At 57.5% G+C, this 15,969-nt stretch overlaps 1 protein-coding gene across 3 annotated transcripts in view; it reads right to left on the minus strand.

Moving 5' to 3' along the window:
• The window catches only part of PIK3R3 (phosphoinositide-3-kinase regulatory subunit 3), a 295,637-nt gene that overhangs the window by 221,500 nt on the left and 58,168 nt on the right, over window positions 1-15,969 (minus strand). For all 3 annotated transcript variants that reach the window (XR_012905836.2, XM_075935898.2, XM_075935896.2), the window contains one exon: window positions 2,168-2,251. Coding sequence is in view for 2 of the 3 variants with exons in the window: in XM_075935898.2 (XP_075792013.2) it covers window positions 2,168-2,251 (84 nt within the window). In the remaining variant the exon portion in view is untranslated. The remainder of the gene's footprint in view (window positions 1-2,167; window positions 2,252-15,969) is intronic.

Below are 15,969 nucleotides of genomic sequence, written 5' to 3' on the forward strand. Positions count from 1 at the left end.
GTTCTTCTATTTAGGGAACTAATAAATAACTTTTCTTTATTGGCCCTCTCCACACCACTCATGATTTTATGATTTTTTGGCACTCTCTCGCCAAAGCACTGTGCAAACAAACCTGCTTTAACTCAGAAGGGCCAGACCCATAGATAGGGTCAGCAAGAAAGCATCGGAGTCATCTTGTTATGGTGTCTCTGTTCTGCTGTCAATACCCTGCAACCTTACCTGTGTGTGTGTGTGTGTGTGTGTGTGTGTGTGTGTGTGTGTGTGTGTGTATATATGTGGGGGGAGGGCAATGTTACCTGTATGTTGTGGTGTGTGTGTGGCAACCATACCTGTATGAGGGGCAGAAATGTAGCCGTGTGAGTCTGGTGTAGCTGAAACAAAATACAGGACTATGTAGCACTTTAAAGACTAACAAGATGGTTTGTTAGATGATGAGCTTTCGTGGGCCAGACCCACTTCCTCAGATCTGAAGAAGTGGGTCTGGCCCACGAAAGCTCATCATCTATTAAACCATCTTGTTAGTCTTTAAAGTGCTACATAGTCCTGTATTTTGTATGAGGGCGGCGGCGGGGTGTGTGTGTGTGTGTGTATACATAGTCCTGTATTTTGTATGAGGGCGGCGGGGTGTGTGTGTGTGTGTGTGTGTGTGTGTGTGTGTGTTGCCCTCTGCTGCCTGGAATCAGAACTGCATCACTGTGTGTCCGAGTTGGGAGAAGAATCGATTTTGCGATGCGTTCGTGATTCCAAAAATAACAGCAGCAGACAGAAAATTAACCCACAATTATTTCTTTTCAAAATGTCCAACAAGGTTTTGTTTCTGGTCCACTTCAACGTGAGGCTTTGACCAAAGCCAATGGTATCATTTCGATATTGACCATGTTTGGACATTTTTGGATTGCTTGTAAATAGGATGAAAAGCACATTTTTAAATGAAAAGTCATTTTGAGCCCAAACCCCAAAGTGTGGCGTTTGAAAGTGTCAAAACAGAACATCTTTTCAAATTCCGTTTAGAGGTTTTCTGTTTTTTGTTTTTTAATTTTTACTAAAACAATGTTGCCCAATTGATTTGAATTTGCCAACTCTTCCAAGGTAGCTCAATCTGTGGTTTTCACCAAAAAGAGTTGTATGCAACATTTTTCTCCCAGCTCCCCTCAAGCCTCACACTGCTACTGGCAATTCACGGCTGCCAGGTCGGAGCGTTAGGGAAAGGAAGAGCCAAGTCTAGTCAAACGACGGGTCACTACCCAGTCCTGGGGCACGGAATGTGGGGTACCGGGGCTCGTGGCGGCAGGGGGATCAGGTGACCAGGGAGAGGGGCTAAGGCAGCTCCCGGCCTATCCTGCACTGTGGCTCGCACAGCGCCCCAGAAGCAGCTAGTACCAGGTCTGGCTCCTAGGTGTGGGCGAGTCGCCAACTCTCACGGGATAAAAAAAGCCCCCATCAAGCTCCCTCCATTTGTGCTCAGCAAGCCCTGGCAACAAACCAGGAATCAGCCAATGGGAGTGCGGTGCCAGAGCGTGGGGCCTGTGCAGCTGGACCTGCTACTGGCCACCTTCAGGGTGCAGGGCGGTCCCCTTTGCTAGGCCAGGCAGGAAGCCTGCCGGACCATCCCATCGTCACTGGCCAGGAGCCACCAGAGGTCAGCCTCCATCTCAACCAACAACAGGGGCTGAACCAGAAATCTCCACGGCTGAAAACATGAGTCTCGGGCACCGAATAGGAAAGCCGACAAGCCCAGCGTGGTAACAGACCCATCTCTGCTATGGATCGGACACTGCTTGCAAGTAGCAGTTGGGTTCACAAGAGACAATGCTACCCCACCCCTAGGTCCTAGAGATCGCATCGCCTGGCTTGGACTGGTGGATGATGCGTATTTCAGAACAGTGTGAGGGCCTGGCTGGTTGCGGTTCCTGTCGGGCGCTAGCCCCGTTCAAAACTTTTCAACCCCGTGGAGTCTCCCTCCTGCATGGATCTGCAGCAGCCCCGCTACAATCAGTGGAGGTGCACGGGTGGGAACGTAGAAGGGGCCTGGTTTCTGACTCTCCCTCATGCAGCGTCAGCAGGAACGGCGTGGGGCATATGACACATGGAAGGTGCACATCCAGCGCTGTGCACGTATTTGTCACGACTGGAAGGAAGCGGCCCAGGAAACGTGAACCTGACGTACCTTGTTTTTCCAGCGCTTCAATGAGCCTTGTGACTATCAGAGGGGCTTGGTCAGGAAGCCTTAATTCTGCAGCCTCGGCCTGCCCTGTGGGAGAGACAGAGAAAGGTCATTTATCGGAGAGTGGCTCTCAGTGCATGTTTGGGTGGACGGTGACGCGGTTAAAAAGTGCCAGCGCCTGGAACGTAGGGGGTGCTAATGAGCCAAGCATTTAACCTGCAAAGAATCATTTAGGAGATGGGTTAGTAGATGGATTTCTCCTCTTTCCCAGTTGGTTGATTGTGCGCAAACAAACAACAGATTTTCTCCGCTCCGTCATGGGAAACCATTCTCCAGGGGCTCGCCCCAGTTAATTCTGGGGTCGCTCGTCCAACAGGCGAGCTGTTGTGCTGGCGCATGTGGGTCACGTGGTCTGGGTCTGTTTCTTGATTGGATGGCCCTGACTCGTCGGGTCCGGTTTCTGGCATGGCTGCTGGGGATGGGGATTTGATGTTTGCTTGGGGAGAGCATCTCCCGAGAGCCTCGTTGGAATCACGGGACCCGTAGCGGGCGGCCTGCGACCACGGGCTGTGTCTGCGCGCCAGACACCATGCCGCCATAGCTCGGCACCGCTCCGCGTGGGAGCACAGCCGCCTGCCGGTAGGAGGAGCTTCCTGACACCACCCCCTCCCCGAACGGCGTTGGCGCTTCCGGCACACGCACTCGCCCACTGGCACAGCCGTGGCCACACCGGGGTGTGGGCGGCGTCACTGTCGCAGGGGCTGTCTGGTTGTTTTCACACCCCTGCTCGACACGGCCCTGCTGGGATGTATTGGAAGGGCAGCCTTTGCCCAAATGGTAAGAGGTGATTTTCTTCAGCCGCCCAATTGTTAGCAATAACCGATCGGAACGGACCCTTCCTCTCTCAGCAGCCGGGAATCCTGCCGGTGTGCTGGCGCAGGACGGGCCCTGAATATTAGGGTATTATTTCCCCTGCCCTTCCGCTCCGCCCCTGCAAAATCAAAGTGGAACAGGCCAGCAGCAGGGCACCCCACCCTCCTTCACGGGGAACGGAAGCGCAGGTGGCTCATGGTAGCATGTGGGAGGGGCACTGCCCCCCAGTATCCGGGCCAAAATTTGAATGGCAAAATGCGGGGCTCTCTCTTGCCCCCTCCCTGTTCCTCTGGGTGCTCCTCCCCGCACCCGCTCCCCCGCGTTGGCTCACGGCACCTACAAATGGAAGGGCTGCCTCCCTCATGCACGTGGGCGGCGGGTAGCGTAGGCAAGGGAAGGCATTGCCTTCCCAAACCTACACTCCCCAGCTGATCGCGCTGCAGCAGCCAGGCTCTTTGTCCGGTTGGGAAGGGTTGGGCTTCTGGGCTGGGGTGGGGCCTGGCTGCATGGGGAGAGGTTGTGAGGGGGTGGGGTCTTGGGCAGAAGGGGCGGGGCCTGTGACAGAAGGGGTGGAGCCTCAGGTGGGATGGGTGGGGCCTTGGACAGAAGGGGTGGGGCCTCAGGTGGGATGGGTGGGGCCTGGGATGGAAGGGGTGGGGCTGGGGCTTGCCTTCCCCAGCTAGGCCTCCACCTACCACCCATGCGGCAGCAGTGACACTGCTAACCTTCCCCGCGCCGTGGGGCCTGCGGGCTAGCTCTGGCTTCGCCCGGGGTTTTTTATATTTGTCTTGGGGCACCGCTGGCACTAAAATCTGCCCAGCATCAGCCTGATCATTGTGCGCGCTGCGGGCTCCCTGGGGTGTCGGTCTGGGGTGAGCTCCTTTGGCAAGGAGCCTGTCTCCTTCTGGATGCTCTGCCGAGTGCTCCCCTGGTGCCAGCGAAGGGCTGCGGGCGACAGCACTGAGGGCGCGGCCGGGGGCGTTCGTCTCCCGGCACCCCCCCCCCGGTGGCGGTGCGGAGTGTCACGCTGCCGGCGTGCCGCTGCCCAGCTGGGACGTATAAACCGGCTCCCCTGAGTTCTCTCCACGTTAAAGGCCCCTTGACACGCCCCTGCAGAGCTGGGGAGGGTCCGTGTGTTCGGCCGCGCCACGGCGTTCCATGGCCAGCCAATTTGCAAAGCAATCCAAAAGCGCTAGGTGCCCTGGCCGCCCCAGGCCGATGCCCCGCTGTCTGACAGGAGAGGTTGTAAACGGACCCACAACTGCGCCGCAGTCCGCTCGACGCCCCGTCGTATTACGCCCTTGAGTAGCACAGGCCCTGCCCATCTCCCCTACCTCCCCGCCCCCACCCCCAGATCGATCTGTGGGAGATTCATACATTTCAAAGTCAGCAGGCTGCTCTGGATTGGAAGTGCTCCCTCTCCCCGTTTGCTGGGTAAAGACCCGGGCGGTGGAGGAGCTAAGCCCCTCGCTGGAGTCACAAGGCTCCTCGGGATGCTGTGACGGGGGCAGCAATACACAAGGGCGCAAGCTGTGGAGAGAGGCGAGGAACAGGAGCTCCGCTTTCCAGAGATCAGGTGCAGTGCCGGGTGTTTACAGGGGGACACTGAAAGGATCGCTGTAGACCTTGCAACAGGCATTCGCTGCAGCCAAGACCAGATGCAGGAACACTGTGCACACCCACACCAGGGCATCCTGCAGCAAAGGTGCCGCCCCACGTTCATCCAGCAGGCTCGGACCCAGGACCTCCAGCCCCAAAAGCAACCACCCCTCTTACACATGGAGCTGCTGGAGCGGTGACAAGCCAGCGGTCGTAGTGGCCAGGGTCAGGCGCTAGAGGGAGCCAGGCCCACAGCCACTAAGCCAGCGTGTTAGAGCTGTCAAGGTTTGTCTCCCCACTAGCAGGACTTCCTCTGCTGTCCCGCAGCCGCCTCCCTGCTGCCCGGCTCCACCCCAGAAGGCAGCTGAGTGGCCGCGGGGCAGATGTGGCAAATGACAGCGCTTGGACAAGACTTTCGCTTTCCATTCCAGTGACTTTCATAGAACCACAGAACATCAGAACTGGAAGGGACCTCGAGAGGTCATCAAGTCCAGTCCCCTGCCCTCACGGCAGGACCAAGCACCGTCTACACCATCCCTGACAGGTGTCTGTCCAACCTGCTCTGAACTATCTCCAGCAATGGGGATTCCACAACCTCCCTAGACTGCACTGTAAGCCCATTGCTTCTTGTCCTAGCCTCAGAGGCCATGGAGAACAATTTCTCTCCCTCCTCGTCACACCCTTTTAGATACCTGAAAACTGTTCCCACGTCCCCTCTCAGTCTTCTCCTTTCCAAACGAAACAAGCCCAGTTCCTTCAGTCTTCCCACATAGCTCATGTTCTCTAGACCTTTCATCATTCTCGTTGGTCTTTTCTGGACCCCCTCCAATTTCTCGTCTTTCTTGAAATGTGGTGCCCAGAACAGGACACAATACTCCAGCTGAGGCCTGACCAGCGCAGGGCTGCTGCAGACATGCCCCTTGTAACTCGGATGGAAAAGTTGCACCAGATCCCGGGGGCTGAATCGGAGACCATAGGGCAGATCCTCAACCTGCCCCCCACCCTATCCCCACCCCATGTGCCGGAGCTGGAGACAGGCCCCTGCTGCAAAATGCAGATCTGCCCCCAGGTTTGCCACACCCCAAACTTCCCAGGTGGAGGCCCAGGCCATGCCCAGCCCCTCCGTGCGGGTGTGTGGACACCAAAAGGGAAAGCACAGCTCGGCCAGGGCCTGACCCAAACCAACAGGACGATCGCCAGCGCCTGTGAGGGGCTCGGGGTGACAGCCCAGCTCCGCATGGCCCAGCCTGTCCACGGCGAGCCTGGGAAGTCCCCACAGAGGTTTATCTCCCACACTGCCCGCTGCTGCGGAGCCTCTCTGTCCCCCCACTCCGCCTTGCGCACAGCAAGAGAGCCCCGAACACAACACACACTTCCCTCCAGAGTCCTGTATCTGCTTCTCCTTTACCCGGAGGACTCCCTCTCTAAACGCCCTGTTAGCACTCACCTGTTCACCAGCTCCTTAGTCGCTTGCCCACTGCCTTATAAAGCCCTGGAGTGCCTGAAAGTCCCTCCCCCTACCAAGGCTCAGCCAATCAGCAAAGGCTTCTAGAATTCAAACTTTAATTAGACGCTAACCGTTTCCACCTGCCAATCACAGCACACACCCTGTTAGCACTCACCTGTTCACAAGCTCCTTAGTCGCTTGCCCACTGCCTTATAAAGCCCTGGAGTGCCTGAAAGTCCCTCCCCCTACCAAGGCTCAGCCAATCAGCAGAGGCTTCTAGAATTCAAACTTTAATTAGAAAGTAACAGTTTCTACCTGCCAATCACAGCACACACTCCATGAAGGGGAAGGGGAGGGGGAAAAAGCCTCACTCACAAACACAGGGGAAAAAACAAACAAAAACAAAAAAACCACACATCAACCCTCACTCACAAACACAAGCTCAGCACGCAGCAAGAAAGCCCCAAACACAACACACACTTCCCTCCAGCATCCTGTATCTGCTTCTCCTTTACCCAGAGAACTCCCTCTCTAAACGCCCTGTTAGCACTCACCTGTTCACAAGCTGCTTGGTTGCTTGCCTGCTGCCGCCTTATAAAGCCCTGGAGTGCCTGAAAGTCCCTCCCCCTACCAAGGCTCAGCCAATCAGCAAAGGCTTCTAGAATTCAAACTTTAATTAGACGCTAACCGTTTCCACCTGCCAATCACAGCACACACTCCATGAAGGGGAAGGGGGAGAAAAAAAAAGCCTCACTCACAAACACGGGAAAAAACAAACAAAAACAAAAACAGAGCACACACCAACCCTCACTCACAAACACAAGCTCAGCACGCAGCAAGAGAGCCCCGAACACAACACACACTTCCCTCCAGAGTCCTGTATCTGCTCCTCCTTTACCCGGAGAACTCCCTCTCTAAACGCCCTGTTGGCACTCACCTGTTCGCAAGATGAGTTAACCCCTGGCTGGCTCTGGTCCTTGGTTACAGGAGATGGGCCCATACCCTGGACTTTGTACGGGGACAGGAACACACGTGTCCTGTCTGCCCACAGTGGCCGACGCCAGGTGCCCCGGGGAAGCGAACAAAACAGGGAATCGTGAAGTGCTCCGTCCCCGGTCGCCCATTTCCCACCTCTGACAAACAGAGGCTAAGCCACCACCCTGCCCCGCCTGGCTAACAGCCATTGACGGGCCTGACCTGCATGGATTTATGAACCTGAACTATGCGCCGAGGTCCACACGGGACTTGGGATGTGGCTCCGAGAACGTTCCCGGGGCCTGGCCCAAAGCTCACTGAGGTCCGTCGGATCCTTTCCACGGGCTTCCGAGGACAAGCCCAACGGAGGCTCCATCCATGCAGCAACCGTCCACTTTGGGCGGCTCATTTTTGGGGCTTGGGCCAACCGTCCCCGTTGAGAAAGTCACCCATCCTGGGCCCCCCAGCCCCTGGAAAAGGCAGCTGCTCGCCCAAGCCAGCCTACGTTGCCCACAGGGCGAGACATGCACCCGCGGGGCTAGCGGCAGCCCCCCGGCCCCCAGCAGCCCCCGCGCCGGCCCCTCTGAAGGGAAGTCCGGCAGGCAGGACATGTGGGGGGAGTTGGGGGGAGCTCGGAGAGCGGGGAGCCCACATCCCTCAGGGCTCTGTTCTCTGCTGCGTGGTTTGGGGACCGCTGAGCCCCTCCTGCGGGATGGAGCTGGGGAGGGGGCCGTGGCACGTTCCCCCCCCCACAGGGAATGGAGCCTTTCCACCCAGGACACCTGCCCTTGGGGTATCTGCTGGCCTGCAGAGTCCCAAAGGCAGGAGAGTCGCAGAGAGACGCGGTCGCACCGCCCGCTGCCTTCACCCCCTGCTCTACCCCTTCCGGAGCAGAACTGCAGCCCCACGCAGCCCCCTTCTGCCCCCTCCCCTCCTCTGTGCAGCCAGTCCCTGGCCTCTAAACCCGGCCCGGGCAGACCATGCTGCAGGGGGATCCTCCAGCGCTCCCACGGGCTGCCTGGGAGACAGGGGGGAGGCAGAGGTTGGCTCCAACACCCCCCCCCCCCCGTGGGAGCAGCTTTACGGCTGCAGCTGGGGGGAGAACAGCCGCCCGCTCGCCAGGAAAGGGTTAACGCTGCACCCCGCCTCTGCCTGGCACCGCTGCCGGGCCTCTGCGCTGGTTACACAACACGGGGCTTTGATCCAGCCATTCCCCACCCCCCTTCTGGCTCCAGGACTGAGGCCGGCGTCCCAGCCTGGCTCCTAGCCGGAGCAGTTTGCAAGCCCAGGCCCCTACCCTGCCTCCAGCATTCACAGCCTGGGCGAATCCTGCAATGCCCCCGGCTTCGCCTGGAACCAGGTCCTGCTGCACCCTCCCTTCGCCCCGACAATTGTCCTTCCCTTCCCCGGCCAGCTGACGGCCCACGGAGCTCGGCCACAAACGCTCTGGGGCCTGGAGCTGGGCTCCCTGCCCTTCAGCCAGACGCAGGGGGGCCTGCGGCCCCGACTCACCTTCCCAAGCCAGCTCACGCTCTGCCTGGTCTCCCCACGACCAGCCCCTTCCCTGCTCCCCTTCCTCCCTCGAATAACCCCCACCCGACAGGACCCCCGGACGGGGCAGGGCAAGACAGCCGACCCGTCTCGAGTGTGTTTTTAACCACGATCAGGAGGAGAGTCATGACCAGGGACCTGGGTGGTGGCCAAGTGCCGCTTGGAGAAGAGTCACATTGTCCCAGTTGCCTTTGTCTGCCCGTGACAAACACAGCCCTCTTCCACAGGGCGCGTGTTCCAGCTACCAGCCGGAGAGAGCTGCGGCAAAGCCAGCTGTGGATCTATTTTTCTGCAGAGGAGGGTGGGAGAATCCAGTGGATATTTTTCCTCGCCGGTCCTCTGCAAGTAGTGTGGATGCCTAGCTCTCCGCTGGACGGCCCCGCCCTCGATCTGAAAGCACTCGGCGCGGGAGGGCAGTAGCACCATCTCCACTGCACAGGCGGGGAAACTGAGGCGCAGAGAGCTACCCCCTCGTCCCCGCTAGCGAGGGGCTTTTCTGGCCTCCACAACCACAGCAGCCGAGTACCTCACAGCCTTTCATGTAGCGATCCTGGGCGGCAGGGCTGTTAGTCCCTCCCCGCTCCTTTGCATGGAGGGGAAACTGAGGCACGAGACCAAAGTTTGTGGCGGAAAAAGGGAATTGAACCCAAGCCACCAATACTGCAGCCCCCAGCCCAGCCTTCCTCACGGACATGGCAGCTAGCTCACATGACTTGCCTGAGGGTAGCCAGGACTGACCAGCTGAGATGGCTACCCCGGGGTCCAAGTCCTCATCCCACATTCTACCCCCCAGGCCGTTATTGGCTCGTGCCTGTCTCCTCTGGCACCCACAGACCCACCCCAGCTGGATAGCCCATGTCTGCCCCCTACATCTGCTGCTGGCGGTCCAGGGGGGCTAAGGGGCCAGGCACCATACAGCTGCAAAGAAGATTGGCCCCATATCTAGGCCAGTTCCAAACTAACGCCCTTGACCAGAACCCGGCCTGGCAGCTTCAAAGGGGCTGCCAGACTAGAAAGAGTTCAACCAGCCTCACCTCTGCGGCATCAAACACGGTCCCCCTAAGCACCGGAGCAAAGGGAGAATCTTCATGTACTGGGCACTGCAGGGGGTCTATGACACAAGCGAGCAATTCCAAAGGCATCCAGCAGAGGGCAGTGGTGCACACAGACATTCTGCCCTGGATGGAATCATAGGATCTGAGAACAGGAAGGGCCCTCGAGAGGTGAAGTCCAGTCTCCCGCCTTCTCGGCAGGACCATCTAGATTAGGGGGGGGAAAAGGGCTTCCGAAGGCCAGATCCGGCCCGCCAAGCAAGTGGATCCGGGCTGCCGTTCCCCCCCACCCCCAGGCCAATCAGGGCCCGGGGGGGGGGGAGGAGCGCGCCAACGCTCTTCCCGCCCTGCCAGTAGCACGCAGCACTTCTAAGTGCCACTCACTCCTTGCAGGGCATGGGCAGGGCGGGAGGAGACTTCTCGCACTCCCCCGACCCCCAAGCCCTGATTGACCTGGGGACAGCAGGGGGGAGCACGCAGTCTCCTCCCACCCCCAGGGGCATGGGTACCTTCAGGGAACCGCCAGCTGTTCAGAACAGCTGGTGGTTCTCTCTCGGGAGGGAGGGGCAAAGACTGTGTGTGCTCCCCACCCCCAGACCAATCAAGAGTCTGTGGGCGGGGAAGCACGGCCGTGCCCTGGCCCCAAACCTTACACCTGGGGCCCTGCCCCTTCTGGGGGGCCCGGAGCCATTTCAAAAATTTCTGAAGTGGCCCCTGACCCAAAAAAAGGTTCCCCACCCGTTGTAGCCCATCCCTGACAGGCGTCTGTCCAACCTGCACTTGAATATCTCCAGTGATGGAGATTCCACAACCTCCCTGGGCAATTTATTCCAGTGCTTAACCCCCCTGACAGGAAGTTTTTCCCAATGTCCAACCTAAACCTCCCTTGCTGCAGTTTAAGCCCAGTGCCTCTTGTTCTACCCTCAGACGTTAAGGAAAATAATTTTTCTCCTTCTCCTTGTAACGCTCTCTCAGTACCTGAAAGGTGTTCCAAGGACGATGGAGATAAAGGAGATGCTGAAGTACTGCCCAGCTCCCAACCTAGAGCACAAGCCTTTCCCGGCACATCCGATGTTCAGCGTGAGAGGAGCAGGCTGCCCACGGCTGGAAGGCAAAACGGTTGCCAAACCGCCGGGTAACCGGCCCAGAGAACGGGTACGTTAAGCAGCTGGCTGGAGACAACGCTGGCTCCCTGCTTGGGAAAGCCCCCGGTCCAAACTGGGTCTGCTTTGTCTTCTCTCCTGCTTCCGTTGGCTCGGCCCGATTCCGGGAGGCAGGGCAGAAATGCCTCCAGTGGCTGCCTTCCAGGAGCAGCCCCGGCCAGCTGCCAAGGAAAGCCTGCTGCCAGAGCAAGGCGGGGAAGGGCCGCAGCGTGGCAGCCTGCAAGGGCAGTGAGGGTGCCTGGCGGCTCCGGGTGACGGGCGTTTGATTTTGCTTGCAGGGTTTGGCCATCAGGGAGTTGGGGGGTTGTGTTTTGCTTCTTTTTTTAAAAATGTTATTTCTCTTTTCTTCTTCTTCGACTCAGAAACGCTTTGCGCAGCGGGGCCGGCTCAGCCTATGCGGATTCCACACCTCTGCTCCCAGGGACTGTAGCTCTTTGTGGAGCGCTTGGGAGGAGGGGGGAAGAGATCAGCTGGTTTCAATGTTCCGCTTGTCAGAGGCGCCCCTCTGGCTGTTTCCACAGCACAGGACGGAGCTGGGGAGGCTTCCTGGCCAGCATCTGCGGGTGCCTTTCAAATGAGCCCCGGGCCAATGAAAGGTACGAGAGAGACAGTGCAGGAGACTGAACCCTGGGGTTAATCTATGGGGGTGAGCCCATGAGATGCAAAAAGCCTTGGGCACCATCAGGACTCCACTTTGACACCCAAATACATCTTTTCCAGCCCTCCATCCCGAATGCACGGCCTGTGTTCTTTGTTCCTTCACCAGAACTGCCACATTGGGTCAGCCCAGGGTCCTGTCTTCCAACAGTGGCCAATGCCAGGTGTCCCCAAGGGCATGAACACAACAGGGAAGCAGCCAGTGACCCATCCTCTGTCGCCCATTCCCAGCCTCTGGCTGTATATGTGAATCTGTAGCCATAGTACAATGCAGAGTGTTCGCTTGTGCCCGGCCTACCAAGCGCTCTAGATTGCTCTGTGTTAATGGCCTGTCCTCTTCATCATTTGCCGATCCCCAACTGGCGCGTCAGAGACTCCTAGAACGCTAGAACTGGAAGGGATCTTGTGAGGTCATCAAGTCCAGTCCCCTGCCCTCATGGCAGGACCAAGCACCGTCTAGATCCGTGGTGCCCAACACGCTAGCCACATGTGGCTCTTTGGCCAGTTGAATGTGGCTAGTTCGCTACAGCTTCAGAACTAGTTGGACACCACCCATCTAGATCATCCCTGACAGGCGTCTATCCAACCTGCTCTTGTATATCTCCAGTGATGGAGATTCCATGACCTCCCTTGGCAATTTAGTCCGGTGCTAAGTCATCTGCAAACTAAATCAATGATGCTTTTATGTTTCCTTCCAGTTCACTGATAAAACTGCTAAACAGCGTAGGGCTGAGACGTGATCCCTGCAGAACCCAGCTGGAAACACACCTGCTGCATGATGCTTCCATTTACGGGCACATTTCGAGGCCTGTCGGAGAGGCCGATTTTAATCCCTTTCTCCTGGGCCAGGTTAATTTTATATCATTCCACGTTTTTAACCCAAATGTTACTCACTAAGGGTATGTCTACACTACCCCGCTAGTTCGAACTAGCGGGGTAATGTAGGCATACTGCACTTGCAAATGAAGCCCGGGATTTGAATTTCCTGGGCTTCATTTGCATAAGCGGGGCGCCGCCATTTTTAAAACCCTGCTGGTTCGAACCCCGTGCAGCGCGGCTACACGGGGCACGAACTAGATAGTTCGAACTAGGCTTCCTAGTTCGAACTTCCGTTACTCCTTGTGAAACCAGAGTCCGGGGCGCGCCGGAGGCAGGCTGGGATGCCGTGGCCATGGGAGAGTGCGCAGGCAGAGGCAGAACATGCAAAGACGGGGAGAGGCCCTGCTACAAAACGTCCCTCGCGACTTTGGTCTGATCCAGCCTGACCTTTCTTATGTTCTTAACGGCGCCCACCTTGGCCCATTCACACCGTTTCAGTCTCAACACTTCCCTTTCCGAGGCCGGGAGCCTAGAACCTCTGAGGTTCTAGAGCCCAGAACCTTGGAGACGTCTGTGATCCCGTCCAGTGCCTTTCAACTGCTGACCTCACTCCACAAGGGGAGGCTGCCAATCTTCGCACATCCAAGGAGATGTGGCCTGCCAAGACAGCGGCCGACCGCTGGAAAGAGTGAGGTTTAAAAAGCCTTTCCTTCTGTTTGATGTGGCAAGCTGATTTGTCGGAATGGAAATTTGAAAAAAGCAACAGGCACTGTGTGACTCTGTACTTCACACAACAAGCCAAGCTGCGGCCTGGGCCAGCTGTTCCCATGACGTTGGTTGTCTATTCCAGTTTTCCTGCGTGGCAGGAGGGGACGTAGTTTCTTAAGAGACTGAATCTTTGCTTTCCGTGTGTAACGTAGCACGAACAATGTTCGTTTCCTGTCTCGTTCTCGTCTCCTTACTCAGGACTATAACAGGGGTCCAAAAAGAGCTAGATACATTCATGGGGGATGGGTCCATCGATACTTATTAGCCAGGATGGGTAGGGATCGTGTCCCCAGCCTGTTTCTCACTTGATGATCCCGTTCTCTTCATTCCCTCTGGGTCTCCTGGCATTGCCTCTGTTGGAAGACAGATCCTGGGCTAGATGGATCTTTGGTCTGACCCAGTCTGGCCGTTCTTATGTTCCCGTGGGTTTTAAGGATTACCAGAGGTAAAATCAGTAAAGGTCAAGGCAAAGAATTTTGTTGATCTTAATCGTTTAAACCCAAAGCAAATGGCACTGGGCTAAGACTCAGAAGATCCAGGCTCAATTTTGACGGAGTCTCCTAGAGCGAATCATGGCATTGCTCTGTGCCTCAGTTTCCCTTCCATGAAATGAGGGTAGCCATCTTTCCTTGTCCGTCTGGTCTCCTCAGATTATGAACTCTTTGGGGCCTGGGGCTATCTGCACACTGCACACTGAGCTCATCTTTCATAGAAGCAGCAACAATTTATTCAGAAGCCGTGGGGACTTCAGAAACCAGGACGTTCTGATCTAGGCAGGGATCTTCTCTTCTCCAGCCAGAAGAGAGAAAAGCAGAGCGGAAAGTCTCGGCAGACCTTGTGTCTAAGCAGGCAGGGTTTGACATACTGGACCAGACAAATAGCCCCATTCCCTTTAAAACTGATCCCTTCTCATTAGCGGTAGGATTGCTATCCTGTTCCCCAGCTAGGGTGCTAAGAGATCAAGTGATTTGACCAAGGTCACCCAGTCGGTGGCAGAGTCCTTTATGAAATAACCCGCCTGTCCTGGGAGTTTCTTCCTAACCCCAGACAGTCCGTGAGTGGCTGCTGTAAACCCGGAAGCATGAGAAGAAACCTGTGTTTAATGTCCCTTTCTTCCTTGTTTACCATGCACTGAGCTGCAGGTACTGGGGGATTTTCTATTCACCCCAAATTCCAAACGCGCAGCTCTCAAAACTTGATAGGCAGCCTGGCGTGCAAAGAACAGGCTTGTTTTCCGCTCTCGCCAGTGCCGCCCTTGGCCTGCAGGCTTGGGGCAGGGTGGGGGAGATGAAGATCTTGGCACGGCCAAGACAGAGCGACAACCACCACCCGGCCCTTTTGTGAAAGCCGCCGTCACATCTCCTCGTGCTGGGCCTTCCTCCTTCCCCCTGGATTCCCCCTGCTGCCTGCCAGTCAAGAGCAAAGAAGCCAAGAGCAGCGTGGACTAGTGGGTAGGGGGCTGGCCTGGGACTCAGGGGACCTGGGCTCTGTTCCCAATTGTACCCCTCACATGCTAACAGCGCAACTCCAGACAAGTCACGTCCCTGCTCCCCCCCCGCCTTTGTGTCATCAGTGCTGTTAAGCAGCGTGGCCTAGCGGATAGCGCGCTGGACTGGGCTTCAGGAGACGGGCGCTCTAATCCTGGCTCCACCAGTGGATGATCTGGGGCAAGTCACTTTCCCCCGTCCGTGCCTCAGTTTCCCCCCCCTCTCCATTCTCACTTGCAATGTGCTGGTGGTGGCTGTGATGTAGGTAAAGGAGTGGGGCTCTGCCCCAGCCTGAGGGGGGGAAAAAACCTGAGGGCTGTGCTACAGCAGCTGGGGAACCTCCCTGACCCAGGGAGCGGATTCAGCTGGGGAAACGCCTGCGGGGCCCTCCATGTGCTTGGCCCACTAGATTCCCCAGGACATGGGGAGAGCTGCAGCCCCCCCCATAAAGAGACACTCCCCCCGACCAATCTGGGGAATTCCACCCAAGGGAATTTTTGAGGGGTAGCTCCTGCCCCAGCCCCCAGGGGTGGGGCAATCCCAAGCTGCATCTCAGTTTATCCATCGTGACCGAGCAGGGCCGCTCCCAACAATCGATATTATTCAGGGCTTCATGCAGCTTCGTTTCAATGGCCCAAGCTCTCAGCCCTCCCCAGTCTGACGGGGGAATCAGATCCTAACTTCTCCTCTTCATGTCAACCCCTCCCTCCCTCCTCGTCATCCCACTGGGCCCTCATGCCCGCAACACGTCCCGACGCGGAGCTCGGATCCTCCGCAAAGGGGCAGCCAGGTCTTGCCTTTCCGCCCCCCGATCAGAAAGGAAGCGAGGCCCCCGGCCATCATGCCCCGTCTCCGCCAGCTGCTAGGACGGCTGCAGGGGAGTTGAGCTGCCACTCGGCGTTCTTGGCCTCCAGTGAAAACCGGGCGCCTCTTCCAGCTGGATGCGTTACGCGAACAGCCTGGCTGCAGAGCAGCGCTGACTGCGCAGAAACCGCCCGCCCGGGCCCCAGCGTGAAACGTGATCTCTGAAGGAAGCAATAAAACAAGAGGCACAGTTTGCTGCGGGTGCCAGGACGGGGAGCCGCTGGAAAGAAGAGGCAAACGTCAGCGCTAAGTAATAAGCTTGAAAGAACCCGTCCTCCTTGGAGCCACATGCTCAGAGCCCGAAGAAGCCAGCTCTCTCTGCTGTGGCAGCGGAGGGACAGCTTCGTGGGGTTCCGCAGATCTGTGCCCTGTGCGAATCTGGCCTCCAAGCACCACATGGCAGGGCTGATGAAAGGTTCTGCAGCCTGTTATTTTAACTGGCACGGACAGAGGCTCACCCAGTGCTGGCCGAGCGAGCCGGATTCTCCTCCAGCTCAGGCATCGCCTAGCGACGTGTCCCCCAGTTCCGGCGGCAGCGTCTTCCTGCTTT

The sequence above is a fragment of the Pelodiscus sinensis genome, chromosome 9 (genome assembly GCF_052426305.1).
Source record: "Pelodiscus sinensis isolate ZL-2025 chromosome 9, ASM5242630v1, whole genome shotgun sequence".
Taxonomy (NCBI): Eukaryota; Metazoa; Chordata; order Testudines; family Trionychidae; genus Pelodiscus; species Pelodiscus sinensis.